The 16,158-nt window shown below is 35.5% G+C and overlaps 3 protein-coding genes across 3 annotated transcripts; 2 read left to right on the top strand and 1 right to left on the bottom strand.

Moving 5' to 3' along the window:
• The first annotated feature begins 877 nt into the window (after positions 1–877).
• LOC116131253 (ACT domain-containing protein ACR4-like) lies at positions 878–4,058 on the top strand. The gene is made up of 7 exons (XM_031416914.1): positions 878–1,206; positions 1,390–1,435; positions 1,534–1,648; positions 1,744–1,811; positions 2,526–3,122; positions 3,296–3,400; positions 3,495–4,058. Exons 1-7 carry the CDS (start codon positions 1,133–1,135, stop codon positions 3,849–3,851), a joined length of 1,362 nt encoding a protein of 453 aa, XP_031272774.1. The 5' UTR covers positions 878–1,132; the 3' UTR covers positions 3,852–4,058.
• A 2,035-nt stretch (positions 4,059–6,093) lies between these two features.
• LOC116131243 (photosynthetic NDH subunit of lumenal location 5, chloroplastic-like) lies at positions 6,094–13,400 on the bottom strand. The gene is made up of 7 exons (XM_031416893.1): positions 13,346–13,400; positions 13,038–13,253; positions 12,656–12,806; positions 12,431–12,519; positions 7,875–7,929; positions 7,479–7,564; positions 6,094–6,563 (listed from the first exon to the last, which is right to left on the bottom strand). The coding sequence occupies exons 1-7, from the start codon at positions 13,367–13,369 to the stop codon at positions 6,405–6,407; spliced, it is 780 nt and encodes a 259-aa protein (XP_031272753.1). The 5' UTR covers positions 13,370–13,400; the 3' UTR covers positions 6,094–6,404.
• A 309-nt stretch (positions 13,401–13,709) lies between these two features.
• LOC116131210 lies at positions 13,710–15,839 on the top strand. Its single transcript, XM_031416854.1, has 7 exons — positions 13,710–13,955; positions 14,047–14,118; positions 14,473–14,552; positions 14,974–15,070; positions 15,153–15,206; positions 15,610–15,687; positions 15,813–15,839. The coding sequence occupies exons 1-7, from the start codon at positions 13,755–13,757 to the stop codon at positions 15,837–15,839; spliced, it is 609 nt and encodes a 202-aa protein (XP_031272714.1). The 5' UTR covers positions 13,710–13,754.
• The last annotated feature ends 319 nt before the right edge of the window (positions 15,840–16,158 follow it).

The raw sequence follows: 16,158 nt of genomic DNA, 5'->3' as shown, positions 1-16,158 counted from the left end.
TTATTATTCTAACCAAATAAAGTTGGAAATGAGAAGGATAGGCGTGTACAAGCATTGACGAGGATATAAATTAAAGACAATAATAATATTATGGTTATGGGGATTTGTTTAGTGTTGGAATCTTCTCATAAAGATGTACATCGTTTTTTCAACTCGGGATTTCTTGATTTATTTAAATTGAATAAAGAGGAATAATAATAATAATAATGTAGGAGGGTGAGGTGATTGTATTCCACAAGTACCCAAACAGATCAAATCTGTAGATTTAAAAAAAAGATGGTCAAAAATCGTATACAGCTTAGCAGAATCGTACTAGATATGGAAAGCAAATGAATGAGATCTATAGCTTCCTTCAATATCCCGAAAGCACAACCAAATCCAGCTAGATTTTCAATTCATGAATCATATCCATTACAATTAGATGGACTTCCCTTTAAGCCAAAGGGGTTCCCTAAAGCACAGCAAATCCTGCAGATAAAAAAAAAAAAAAAAAAAAGCTAATCTTCTCTCTTTTCTGTGCCACCACATTGCCATTGCCAATGCCAATGCCTCTCAAACTTCTTCAATTTTAATTAGAATCAAAGAAGGGGTTGAATTATATTGTCTGTTATAAATAAAGCCTGCCTATAAAAAAAAGGGGGTGGCTTTAACAGCTTCCGTGTTAGTGAAAGAAGCATATAGACTATAGAGTAGAGGCAGCCGCCTTGTGAAGAGCACCCAACAGCACATCACAAAGACCTAAGAAAGAGGACCAGGAGAGGAGAAGGCAAAAGGGTAGGACCCACTTAAGCCAGCGATAAACCCAGATGATAGGGCCATCTCCACTACTTCCTTTTTATTTTTAATATTAGATTTTGTTTTAATTTATTTTTCAAGTATTTGCGATGTATTTATAAGTATTTTGTTATTGTCTGTTAGATGTTGGGTTATGTTGTGTGTTATGTTATGTCCCTCCAAAACTCTTCGTCCAGCTCAAGAGCCACCACCACCCAACAAACACACAACACAACACCACAAAACCAGAATTAAATTCACAAACACACAACTCAGATAGCCCCATTTCTAGTTTTTTCTATAACCTTTCCTCACTTTTGCTTCTTCAATTCTTAATCTTTAGTTTCTTCTTTGAAAAATGGATTGCTGGACTTCATCTCTTAGCGTTGATGATGAGTTTAAGAAGCTTGTGCTTCGAATGAACCCTCCAAGGTATCTTTTCTTCTTTATTCTTTCTTGTTAATTTGGTTCCATTTTTTTTGTTGTATGAAAGTTGGCTTCTTTTTGTTTGTTTTTCGTAAAAATTTTCCTTTTCTTGAGCTGAAATGGTGGCGCTTGAAAGGTTTTGGCTTTAAAGATACGTGATTTTGTTTCTTGGTGATGTGGGATTTGCAGAGTCGCTGTTGATAACACCTCAAGCAGGAAGACTACTTTGATAAAGGTGCTTGCTTGAATTATATGGAATTCTCTGGTTATATATTACAAGCAAATTCTTGACGATTTTTGTTTGATGTTTTTTTCTTTCTAATGTTTTTTCAGGTTGATAGTGCAAATAAGCGTGGAAGTTTGTTAGAGGTTGTTCAGGTTTTGAATGATATGGATCTCATAATTCGTCGAGCTTACATTGCTTCAGATGGGGAGTGGTTCATGGATGGTTAGCTTTTGATTCTCAAAGGCTTAGCCTTATAAATTTCTGTTTTTTTTTTTTGTTGTTGTATGAGTTGGGATTAATTTCATTGTTCTTTGCAGTGTTTCATGTTACAGATCAGCATGGGAACAAGCTCTCTGAGGATGATGTGGCCGAAAGAATTCAACAGGTAGATCTGCAGAAACCTTGATTACTTGTAACTAACAATTTTTTTGAAAGATAATTACACAGATCCAAGTTGGAGTGGAATTGAGAATATAATTTTGATTTTATTGTTTATTGACAGACACTTTAGAGTTTTTTATTTGTTTGAACAAACTTATGATGTCAAAAGGACACCTCAGAGTAGATTCCATCGGTTTTAACTATTTTCCGCAACCATTATGGAATCAATCTTTGCCCGTATTAGTTGTACAGTTTTATACTCTTCTTTCTTATTTTAGTTCTCAATTTAAACCTAGAACAGAGATTGGTTTGATCACATTCATTCTAAAAAAATTGCTATACATCGTTCTAAAGCCGTGACAGACTCCCTTCTAAAAAAGAGAGAGAAAGTCATAAAGAGGTCAGAAAACAGCGTTCATAAAGCCTTTGTTGAGGTGCTTAAATGCTGGGGAAAGAAACATGGCGGTTGAATTGTACATAGGTACAGATACGGTACTTAAGAGCGGTCACTGCATACTTAATTGCTAGTAGGCTGTAGCTAAGAAGGACTTGTAAATTAATGACCTTGATCAGATGCATCAAGAAGTAGATAACTAAAGGACCAGGCTGAGAAGAAACAGTAGTTTCTGTTTCAATTACTGTGTGATGTCTTAGCTACAATATTTGTGGATCCATTTGTCTTCCATGTGATGTTAATGATTGAATTTACGTGTTACAGTCACTGGGACCAAGGGCTCGAAGCTTCCGATCCTTGAGAAGGTCTGTGGGTGTTCAGGCTGCCCCAGAACACACGACCATTGAACTGACAGGAAGAGATCGACCAGGGTTGCTTTCAGAGGTTTTTGCTGTTCTTGCTGACCTCAAATGTAATGTGGTAGCTGCAGAAGTCTGGACCCATAATTCTAGAATGGCATCAGTGGTTTATATTACTAGTGAAGCTACTGGATTGCCAATTGACGATCCTGATACACTTGCTAAGATCAAACAGCTTCTTTTATATGTTCTCAAAGGAGATAGAGATAAGCGGAGTGCCAACACTGCTGTTTCTGTGGGTTCCACTCATAAGGAAAGGAGGCTGCATCAAATGATGTATGCTGACCGTGATTATGATATGAATGATACAGTTGGCTCAGCAAGTGAGCGATGCAAACCTCTTGTAACTGTAGAAAATGTTTCAGATAAGGGATATACTGTTGTGAACTTGAGGTGCCCAGACCGCCCTAAGCTACTGTTTGATTCAGTGTGCACATTGACAGATATGCAATATGTGGTATACCATGCAACCGTTATAGCTGAAGGACCAGAGGCTTACCAGGTTGTCCTTAAAACTCTCAAGTTGCTTTTCCAATTTCTAATTGACTTTTTCCAATTAGTTTGAGTTTAAACTTTGCCTTGTTTCCCTAAGTAAGTTCCAAGTTATTGAGAATGTCAAAAGGTATCAATTTGGGGCATCTCAAGTTAATATTGGCTTTACTATTTGTGTGATAGGAATATTATATCAGACATGTGGATGGGAACCCTATTAGTTCTGAAGCAGAGAGACAAAGGGTAGTAAATTGCTTGGAGGCTGCAATCAAGAGGCGAGCTTCTGAGGTACAGACAATGTGGAGATTTTAATTTAGAATTTAGTTTCCCTTTCTTGTCTGCCCAATCCCTGTTTGATGTCATTGCATTGTTTGTTATGCAGGGTATAAGTCTAGAACTTTGTTGTGAAGACAGAGTTGGCCTTCTGTCTGATGTTACTCGCATATTTAGAGAAAACGGTCTTTCAGTCACCCGAGCTGAGGTTACTACCAGGGGTTCCCAAGCTGTGAATGTTTTCTATGTGATTGATACATCAGGAAATCCCGTGAAGAGTGAAACAATTGAAGCAGTTCGTCAAGAGATTGGCCAGACTATACTTCGTGTGAAGGATGAAGCTTACTCAAAATCTCCACCCCAGGAGAGTGGAAGATTCTCTCTGGGTAATCTCTTCAGAAGCAGGTCAGAGAAGTTCCTCTATAACTTGGGTTTGATAAAGTCATGTTCAGGAGTAGTTCACTAGGTAACTAGACGTTGCCAGAGCCCGTATATGTTGGTTTAGTTTGCTTTAGTCATAGAATGTGCTTCAGAACCACATTGCAAAACATTTAGGTTAGTCCCTTGACAATCTTCGGTTCAGTCAGGTCACAAACTTGTTGCAACTTTGTAAAGGCTCCTGTAAATACATTTCGCATTTGCTTTTCTTTTGTCTTGAAAGATATTGTAAATACATACATCTCTCTTCTATTACTTGGTAGAATTTTCATTTCGTATTCTCAGTCAGTTGTAGCTCTTTAAGCGTTCTCACATGGCATAGAAACAGGTAATGCAATACAGCTGGAGGTTGCTGAATTGGGATTAACATCCTCTCAACCATTTTGTCAGCATCTAAATAAAGGAAAAGTTTGTGTACAAGAATGTCACGCAAAGCTTCAGACCTTTTTAGACTGAATATATCAACTTGTTTGAACTGGGATCAAAATCCTCTCAAGCTTATGTCGCACTCCAAATAAAGGAAATGTTTGAATGCAAGATTGTCACGCAAAGTTCTATATACTTTTTTTTTTGGAGTATTTCAGTTTTGCCTGTGCTTGAATTGGGAATCTATCTGTTGAGTTGAAATCAGCAATATGGTTTTGGCATATTATTATTATATAATCTAATGTTAGCTCAGCAGAAGAGAGCAGACAACAATGGTTCTCCAGACAGGACTTGAACTGAACCTCTTTCTCTGCTTCACGTTAATTAGATAACTAAGATTCAGTGATCCTGAGAACGTGATTAATGAGGTGATTATGATGAGTTTTAATAAAGTGGGCTGAAATCACAATCCCATATTATTGTCTAATACATAATTGAGCCATCAAGATTGACTTGTTCAAGCTGAATCTTTGTTGATTGGATTCATTAATTAGTGAAAGAATTGGACATGTTTCTATCCAAATCCAAAGATATTTTTGTTCAAGTGGAGCCTAGTGCTTTGAGTTAGGTACAGTCACTATTCATTATGTATAAAGATCATACACTTAATCATTTAATTAAGGAGCAATTAATTCTAATAGTAATGATGAGGACAATAATATAAATGAATCCAAAAAAGTAAAATAGATTTCACCGACAGAATCTGAATGGGGTCCCGTCACGTCGTCTAGAAACGAAACGTCGTTTTCGAGTTTGGTTGTCGTTTCTATAGAGGTTGTGAAGACAGCTAACATAAAAGAACACGTGGCAAGATGGGGATCACAAAAAGAGGAAAGGAAAGCCGCCAGGTACAGGTGGGGACCAGGGTTGTGTACTATCTGGTGGTGGTGGTGGTGTTGTTAGTCCGTTTAATTTTTTCTTGGGGGGATAGGAATAGGATGTTGACGTAACGTAACATGGTCCACCACAATGTCACGTGCTTAGGATTCTATCGAATCGAATCCTCCTCGGGGCACGTGATGTTTTTAACCTGTCTTGTCATTCTCTTAACTCTAAAATTTGATAACATTAAACATCGGAACACACACAGAGAATCTTCTTTAACTGCCGTACGATTATGGACACCTTCTGTGTCTTTTCTTTTTGGATTATTTTTATTAACTAAACTATTATTAATACACTATTAAACTTATAAATGAAATACTCACTTTATTGGGGTATCAAAATTTATTGGGTTAATTTTTCCGAAGTGTATATAAACTAAATCAGATATTTCAATTATTAAAAAAGATAAAGACCCTATCCAAATATACATCAATATCACATAAATTAAAAGGATATACACCAAATAAAGCTGAATGTGGATGCATATCTCCATTTTTAACTCAATCAAGTTTCACCCTCAATAGCGGTCAAGCATTGAGGGCCATTACTCCACTTTCTATAAATCTAAAGTAAGACCACTTTTGAACTTCCTATCTAATAATACCATGTATCCGAACTTTCTATTTCAATTGGGGATTCTAATTTATGATTATCCTGCGAGTAATTGATGTGAAAACTCAAACCAAAACTTTTTATTTATGACATCATTTCTTTTAATATTATATTAATAGTGTTTATGTCGTTATAGAAAAATATATTATAAAAAAAGAAGCCATAACTATGAAATCATTTAATAATGAATGATTGATCATTACACCATGTTAAGAGTTCAGGAATTTTAGAAGGCTATGGAATTGGAATTTTGATTGACAGCATCAATTGCAGAAGCTTCCATCATTAGAGTTTAGGCCCAGTGAGTCATCCATCATCAGAATTCAGAAGAAGATATCATTCCAATCTAATCATAATAATGCCATCATAGATTGATGAAGTGCAGGAATTTGTTTTCAAACTCACATCAAACATTAAAATCTGATTCACTGAGTAAACGAAACTCCATTATATCCACTGATACACCTCAACAATTTGGCTGGTAAAAACTTACCAGTATCACTTTTAACTCCCGGTAACTTAAGCTTATCTACTGAATACAAGGGACCATAATGAACTTTCAAACATGGCTCCAGGTTCATTCAATAGAGGCCCATTAAACTGGATAGACTAGTCCAATAATTAAAAGCTGCAGCAAAAGAAACTGGAATTGATCTCATCATACTTCAGACATCGGAAGCTCACCACAGTCGCTAATGACCACTTTCTTACTCGGACGGTCACCTCTGTCAGTCTCTTGCGACTCAATAAGCTTAACAATATCCATGCCTTCCAAAACTTGCCCAAAAACAACATGCCTCTGATCTAGCCATGGTGTCTGTCACGTGCCAAAATATGAAAAACATATCAATATATCTAGTCAAACAGCAAGTATCTCATGTATGCATTACATAACAAAACTGTTCACTGGCTAAAGTCATCCACCAAGGACAATGTGGAAACTTTCACAAACCACCCAGCTTAATGACGTTCTCTGTCATAAGGGTGCTTTCATTATCATTATTCAATGAAACATATATCAATTTTGAAGTATCAACTTCACAATGATTAACAAAATCAAGAAAGTACAAGAAAATTTTAGTTAATTGGACGGAAATCCAAAATCCATGAGCATCAAAAATTTGCTTTATAAATATACAAACAAGTACACATGGAATTGATATCATAATAATCAACAATCTATTCTTTTAGTGATATCTCTTTGCATTTCTTTAGCAGAAAGTCCCCCAGAGATTTTCGTAATTTAAACACAAGAAGATATGTAACTACACCATATTTCATAACAGCAGTCAAACCAGCATTTTTCAGAAAAAACGTGAAGAGCAAATAGATATTAATTTTGGCCAACACAGGAAGGAGGATGACCACGGGAAAAGATCAAAAGAATATCTTTTCACATTAGCACTGAACTACCTATCTAGGAAAATCTGTTTCTCCAGAAAATAGAATGGTACAGTTTGGGTGAGAAACATATTTACTAATCCTACTCTCATTAGGCAGGTAGATCGTAAACTTTATCAAGCAAGCTATAATAACTTGGCAAGTGGATTCAAACACTATTCTTCTTGGATAAAAAAGTTATTCCAAAATGCAGTTTAAAGATAGCACAGCCACTTTCTCTAACCTCTCAAAAGGTCATTCTGGAATATATTTTATGGATTGTTAACTGACAAATTACCAGCAGAGTTTTAACTTTTAATTTTTCCTTTTACTGGAAAATAAATCAATATACCTTCACAGTGCAAATGAAAAATTGACTTCCATTAGTGTTGGGGCCTGCATTTGCCATGCTAACTATTCCTGGTCCAGTATGTGTCACTGCAATACATTATACACTTCAGAATGAAAACGTGCAGATTATATAGATATAGAAGAAAAGAAATGACCATATCAGGTGACCTCAAGTGCCAGTCAATAATTCCCACACAAACCATAATCGCTGTTTAAATTAAATCCACTACTAGAAGACAAAATTTTTAAATTGAATGAAAAAGATATGACGTTTAACTAGATGGTCCTCATCATCATCTTTTTAATTCCTCATGAAGTAAAAGGATATAACCTACATGGGCTCTATTGAGAAGTATGTTTTAACAGCCACAAAGTTATGTGAGAAGGATCAACTTACATTTGAAATTCTCATCTTTAAACGTACGACCATATATACTTTTTCCTCCAGTGCCCTGAAAAATATTTCAAATTTCGTGGGATTAGTACTCAGATCAAGTCAGAAGCAAAGTTAAAGTGAAACATTACAGATCTAACTCAAGCTCAAATGCTAATGACCTGCACAAAAGATAAATTCAGTAACATACACATATTTTTTTAAATTTCTGATAAATACATATTAATCAAAGGAAATTTGGTTTAACAATTCGCCAAATCAAACAATATTTGACAACCATATAATATGGAGATGGAAATGGAGAAAAGGCTCGAATATAAAGTATTTGCAAATTAAGCAACTACTGCATAAGACACCCTTGAAGTTGATGAAATATGCTTAAAAATCAGCAGGGTATCCAAATTATTTGCATCCATTGCTACTCAAGAAGCAGGGAAAATGGAAACAGATATATAACACCCAAGTAGCAATTGAAACTCAAGAGAAGCACTAGCTTCAAGAATTCAGATTAAACTTCAAATATGAACTTCAGAAATGAGGAACTTGAATACTATTAACATTATTGAAATGGACAGGCACACGAGGAGCACTTTTCTCCTCAGGAGTTGGCCTACAACTCTACAGGTGACATTCCGAACATTTGAAGTAGGAGTTCATGCTACCCTTTTCTGATATACACCCCAACCCCACCCCAACACCCCCACCCCACTTCTTTTGTTTAACTTTTCAAACTGTATCCTATTATCTTATCCAATCCAGTGAAATACATATTTGTTTTAATATTGACTTATTTAATTCAAAATTCAATCATATTCTATTCAACTCAAAACATTTAGGGTCCGTTTGGTTCATTATTAAGCAACTACTGCATAAGACACCCTTGAAGTTGATGAAATATGCCTAAAAATCAGCAGGGTATCCAAATTATTTGCATCCATTGCTACTCAAGGAGCAGGGAAAATGGAAACAGATATATAACACCCAAGTAGCAATTGAAACTCAAGAGAAGCACTAGCTTCAAGAATTCAGATTAAACTTCAAATATGAACTTCAGAAATGAGGAACTTGAATACTATTAACATTATTGAAATGGACAGGCACACGAGGAGCACTTTTCTCCTCAGGAGTTGGCCTACAACTCTACAGGTGACATTCCGAACATTTGAAGTAGGAGTTCATGCTACCCTTTTCTGATATACACCCCAACCCCACCCCAACACCCCCACCCCACTTCTTTTGTTTAACTTTTCAAACTGTATCCTATTATCTTATCCAATCCAGTGAAATACATATTTGTTTTAATATTGACTTATTTAATTCAAAATTCAATCATATTCTATTCAACTCAAAACATTTAGGGTCCGTTTGGTTCATTATTAAGCAACTACTGCATAAGACACCCTTGAAGTTGATGAAATATGCCTAAAAATCAGCAGGGTATCCAAATTATTTGCATCCATTGCTACTCAAGGAGCAGGGAAAATGGAAACAGATATATAACACCCAAGTAGCAATTGAAACTCAAGAGAAGCACTAGCTTCAAGAATTCAGATTAAACTTCAAATATGAACTTCAGAAATGAGGAACTTGAATACTATTAACATTATTGAAATGGACAGGCACAAGAGGAGCACTTTTCTCCTCAGGAGTTGGCCTACAACTCTACAGGTGACATTCCGAACATTTGAAGTAGGAGTTCATGCTACCCTTTTCTGATATACACCCCCAAACCACCCCCCCGCCCCCGCCCCCGCCGCTTTTTTTTAACTTTTCAAACTGTATCCTATCCTATTATCTTATCCAATCCAGTAAAATACATATTTGTTTTAATATTGACTTATTTAATTCAAAATTCAATCATATTCTATTCAACTCAAAACATTTAGGGTCCGTTTGATTCATTATTTTGATACTTTTTAGAATAATATTTTGAAAAAAGTTAAATTGGATGGGTATTACGATGTAGAATTTGGAAATTAACAAAAATACCTCATATGTTTGTTTATTTACTAAACACCCCCATAATAAAATATTAAAAGTTAACAAAAACACTCCTAACCCACCCATTAAATAAGGACAGCCGGCCACCACTGCTGGAAAGTGGCCGAAATCGCCGTATCGACGGCATTTGGTCATCAACGACAGCCAAAGATACGACTGTCGTTGACCACTGCCTACGGCCAAAGATCTGGCCTTTTTTGGCTAGATCCACAGTGGATCTGGCTAGAAAAGGCTAGATCGACGCACTATTGGCTTGATTCGGCCGGTAGTGCGCCATTATACCAGATTCCGGCCAGCTTCTGGTAGTGATGGCTTGAATCTGGTAAATGTGGGTTGCTGGGGTGTTTTTGCAATTTTTTTAAAAAAAATTGGGGGTGTTTAGTTAAATTAACAAATTTAGGGGGGTTTAAAAGAAATTGAATAATATAGAATAATATTTTGAGAATAAGCCAATTTTACTGTTTAACTTTATTAGGAAAACGCAGAATAATATTTGGAAAAGTGTATCAAACAGAGCCCTAACAATTACATTTCTCAATAAAAGTTTATAAATTAACAAACACACCCCCACTCACCCAACTAATTGCCAGCAGCCGACCGCCACCGTTGGACGAAAGTAGTCGGAATAGCGCATGACTGACTGGATCTGGCCAGTCGTCGCCATTCCAACGACTTTTGGCCACCGTTCGACAGTGATAGCCAATTGTCGGCAATTAGTTGGGTAGATGAAGGTGTTTTTATTAATTTATTAACTTTTATTTGGTTGGGGGGGGGGATGGAGGGGGTTGTTCAGCTAATAACAAATATCTTATTTGATTAAATCCTAAATATTTTAAAAATAATCAAATATTTTCAGAAAATGTACCAAACACATTCTCAGAATGCTATCCTATTTGATAAATCCTATTCAGAATATAATACTATTCTAAAAGAAAAAAAAACGGATCCTTAGGCTCCGTGTGATACACTCTTCCAAATAGTATTCTTGGTTTTCCCAAAAAGTAAAAAGTAAAATTGGCTTATTCTGAAAATATTATTCAATTTTTTTTAACCCCCCTAAATTTGTTAATTTAACTAAACACTCCTAATTTTTTTTTTAAAATTACAAAAAAACCCAGCAACCCACATTATACCAGATTCTGGCCACATTGTCGAAAGCTGGCCGGAATATGGTATAATGACGCATTACCGGCTAAATCTGGTCAATAGTGCGTCGATCTAGCCTTTTGGCCAGATCCACGATAGATCTGGCCGGAAAAGGCCAATCTTTGGTCGTAGAAATCATCAACGACGGCCGTATCTTTGGCCGTCGTTGACGACCAAATGCAGTCAGATCTGGCCGTTAATGGCCAGATCACATCGGCGCACGATCGGCAAGATCCAGCCGGTCATACGCTGATACGGCAACTCCGGCGGTGGTGGCGGCTGTCCGTATTTAATGGGTGGGTGGAGGTGTTTTTGTTAAATTTTAATATTTTACTATAGGGGTGTTAATAAATAAACAAACATAGGGGGTATTTTTGTTAATTTTCAAATCTTACATCGTAATATCCATCCAATTAACTTTTTTCAAAATACTATTATAAAAAGTATCAGAATAATGAACAAATGAACCCTTAATTATTCAAACACTTTTAAGACTCTTTTTGTCCACAAAATGATACTTTACACATTCTTGCCCTAAAAGGTGATAGTCATTCTCATTATCACTGGTGGCATTAAGCTTCTTACAATTCCAACTAAGCAAAGAGGGAATGAAGTTGAGAAGAAATTCATGTAGCTATAATGGGTCCATTATAATTTCAATGGCCAACTCCACCTTCCAAAGAAACTATAAGGCGATGTTGAAATAAACTTAAACCCAAACAACCTTTTTACTCTCAAACTTATTATTATAACCACTTGATGCAAATAACCACACAGACCTACATTTGTTACCCCATTCAAAGTCAACAGGAGTTAACTCTAATCTTGTTTACCCTAAATGGCAGCCATTTTGTGACAAGGACAAGTTTTAAGAGTCAAAGAGATCATTGAAACTTGTACCAATCAAAATAACAATATCCACCCTTACCAAAAAAAAAAAAAAAAAAGCCTTAGACCAAATATCTTCCCAAAATATTTGCATTCCAGGAAAACCGATTTTCATCAATAAGAAAAAAAATACCCAAAAGTCAAAAATAGCTCTTGGGATCAATAATATTAATTGCTCACAGGTAACCACACTGGTCACTAAATGCTCCAAAGATGAACAGGGCATAGACCTATCTTTATTTCTAATTTTCATGTATTAAAGGGAATTGAATTGGTAACACAAAAAGGATAATGAGCTTAGAAACTTGATTATCTTAGATATGAGACCTATTCAAGCTGACACCTATATAAATGCCTACTTTTATTTCAGATATTTTAGAACTCATAAAAGATAAAAGGCATCAATGCCTTCTTAGTGTGACGAAAAGCCACTCTACTAAGACCTACTTGGAGAAGCATACGGCTTTTCATTTCAAGAATTTAATAATTAAATATGTAATCTAGAACTGCAAGAGATAACCCACATTTCCTTTGTCAAAGTCGCCTCCTTGGATCATGAAATCTTTGATGACACGATGAAATGTGGAACCTTTGTAGCCAAAGCCTTTCTCTCCTGCTCAGATACACAATTAAAATCAAATTATAAATACAAAAACCAGACCAACTGGTAAAAAAAAATAAAAAGGAAAAGAAAAAAGAAACAAGAAAAATCTGGACTGAACATTAAAATAAGAATCATAGAAAACTACCAGTGCATAGAGCACGGAAGTTCTCAGCCGTTTGTGGCACATCATCACCATACAATCCAATCACAATTCTTCCAGCAAGCTTCCCTACTGGATTCCCAATGCTTATGTCAAAGAACACTTTGTTGGTAACTTTTGATTGTAAACTGGCTTCCTGAAACCAACTCAAAAACATATAAAAAACTTCAGTTTTCTTATCACAATACTAATTTCTTTTGCTTATCATGTAAACCCTAATCCCCAAATCATGGACTTCAATATCAGGGCTTTTACCATTTCATAAAATTACATAAAAGACCCATATCAAAACTCCAAATTCTCAACATGGGAACATTTTGCTAATTGAGAAAATGTAATAAAATATAAGAAACAACAAAACCCTAACCTCAGCACTAGCACGGACCAAGCTACGATAACCGGGTTTCTTGTTGGAAGAAGTTAGAGGAACCGGGCGAAGCGAACCGGATAAGAAACAGGAGCCCGAAGAAGCGTTGGACGTCAAAGCAAACCTTTTGGGAATTTTGATTGCATTAAACGTAGCACCCAACACTTTTGTCTGACAAAGGCTTGCTTGTGGACCCGATACCGAGCCCACATTTATCTGCGAAAAACAAAGAGAAAAAAATCAGATTAACTTTGCCACGTGAAAAGAAATAAAAATACAGAACGAGGGGTGGATGAAAGAGATGGTACTTGGGTTGTAAAAGTAGCCGCCATTGATGGAGCAGTCTCTTGTCTTGATGAGATGAACTGATAAGAGTATGGCGTTGTTGGGTTCGGTGGTGTTTTGTAGAAACGTGGAATTCGAGAGACGAGTGGGCACAAAATGACATATGTATCCTCTAATGGTATCAATCCACCAGGCGTTTTGGAATATTTCCATTGGTGAGGATGTAAATGACATTTCGCTCAATTCAGAAATAGATATTAGTATTAAAGATTTTATTAATGAAAAATGAATAATATATTAAGAAGAATCTCTCACTAATGAAAAGAATTTTCTTCTTTTAATAATATAATAAAAAGAAAGATAAAAATTCAGAGATTTACATAAAAGGCCCTAACTCTAACTAGTCATAAATCAATTATCATTTTTTCTGTGATGGGCATCGCAGTGGTGACGAAGTTATTAAAGCCACTGCTTACAGCTTCAGCCTTTCCTCATTATTCACACTCCAATCATAAAAAATCACCATTCACAATCTCTGCTGCTAAAATGAGCTCCAGTGAATCCCAGACTAAAGCTTTTTCAAGCATCAAAACCATCGATTCACATCTACACGTATGGGCTTCACCTGAAGAGGTAAGTACTAAATTGCATCATCTATCTATTTTAATGAACAAAGGGCATTCAAAATGCTTAAATTTTTTTTTTTTTTTACTACTTTGCAAAGGCTGCAGATAAATACCCTTACTTTCCTGGCCAAGAACCCACTTTGCCTGGAAATGTTGATTTTTTGCTCCAGGTACGCCTCTTATTGTTAGCATAGTTAGTGTACTTTATGTTATTTGCTATCTGATCTTACATGGGTTTGCATTGAATTAAAATTGTATGATTTTTAATTACTGGTGTAGTTGGAATTGGGTACTATAAGTGTTTAATTTGTAAATATTGAGTGAAAATATGATTATATGGTGGTTTTCAATACATTTGGAGATCTTGATTAATTCATGTTCTCTTCTTGCCCTTTACCACTATTTTTTTAGAAATTTACAGGCATGATATTGATTTTGAAGGATGAGTAAATTCTTTTTATATAGATTCATTGAATATGTGATAGTATTCTTTTCTGATATTCTTTTTTTTTTTTTCCCTGTAGAACATGGCAGAAGCGAGTGTGGATGGGGCACTCATTGTGCAGCCCATTAATCATAAGTTTGATCATTCTTTGGTGACAAGGTCTGTTAAGATTACATTATTGCAAAATGATAAGTTTAGAATTTTTTCTTCTCCATATGCATTAGAGATCAAGATTTCAGAAACCTGCGAAGCCGCATGAAAATTGTGAACTTAATACAACTCGTATAAGACCTTGCACCCAATGAGTTGTGCTCAATCTGAAGATCCTTTGACTTCCTGTAGAGTTGGATTTCTAAGTAAGACAAAGGACAAAGGTCCATGGTTGGGGGAGGCTGTTGTTTCTTTACTTTAAAGCTATATTTCATCTTAGACATCGCTTTTTCGATCATGCTATTCAGATAGTGAATTGCTGGTCACACGTTGATTCATTATAGTTATTTAACCTCAAAGATTTGTATAGTTGATATAGTTTTTACTTTATAGATATGGTATTGCCTAAAGCAATTCTATAATTGGACAGTGTCCTGAAGAAGTACCCAACCAAATTTGTTGGTTGTTGCCTAGCAAATCCTGCAGAAGATGGCAGTGGGATTAAGCAGCTTGAACAGCTTGTGAAGGTCTTTGGATTGTCTATTCATTATCTCATAATTGCATTATTCTCTCAGATAATCATTCTGATTCATTCTCTTTCCTTGCTAGGATGGTTTCCGTGCTGTTCGTTTTAATCCATATCTATGGCCATCTGGCCAACAGGTACTAATTTCAGTGTAAAATTTGTCACTGCCAGTTGTCATAGCCTGTTTTTTTGTCCTCAGTTCTTTTCATTATGTTATGTTTTATCAAACTTTGCACATTTGTAACGATTTAATTTCATCAACTAGTTCACCATCTTGGACAGAAAAAATTTGTGTCTAGACATTCCACTTATATTAAATCAATAGTTGGTAATCTTTATTTCTGGCTTAAAGACTATTCTTGCAGTTAGTTAACTAATTGAAGAAACAATTTTATGACAATTAATTTAGTTTTTAAATACTTGTGGGATTCCCATCAAATGAAGTATTTAATTCCTCTTGACATCTTCATTTCAGGTGCAGTATGTTGATGAAAGAGTAATGATGATGATTATGTCTTTCTTTCTTATAAATTTGTGCAGATGACCAACGAAGTTGGCAAGGCAATGTTTTCTCGGGCAGGAGAACTTGGAGTGCCGGTGGGTTTCATGTGTATGAAGGTATTACAATTCTTCCCTAACTCCATTAAATCAAAATAAGAGGGAAAAAAAAAAAATTGGTGAAATTTTTTATCTGACTTGACTGATTGCTACATTCTAATATGGAGCTACTGTATCTTAATCAGCAATTTATGCAATTAAAATTACATTGACCACCTTGATCTCCGAAGCCATAACTATGAAATCATTTAAATATGATGATAGATCATTACACCATGTTAAGAATTCAGGAATTTTTATTTAAAGCTATGAATTGGAATTTTGATTGACAGCATCAATTGCAGAAGCTTCATCATCAAGATTCAGAAGAAGATATCATTCCAATCTAATCATATAATGCCATCATGAATTGATGAAGTGCAGGAATTTTGTTTTCAAACTCACATCAAACATTAAAATCTGATTCACCTGAGTAAACGAAACTCCATTATATCCACTGATACACCTCAACAATTTGGCTGGTAAAACTTA

The sequence above is a fragment of the Pistacia vera genome, unplaced genomic scaffold (assembly GCF_008641045.1).
Source record: "Pistacia vera cultivar Batoury unplaced genomic scaffold, PisVer_v2 Contig230, whole genome shotgun sequence".
Taxonomy (NCBI): Eukaryota; Viridiplantae; Streptophyta; class Magnoliopsida; order Sapindales; family Anacardiaceae; genus Pistacia; species Pistacia vera.
This window is presented reverse-complemented; position numbering and strand designations above follow the sequence as displayed.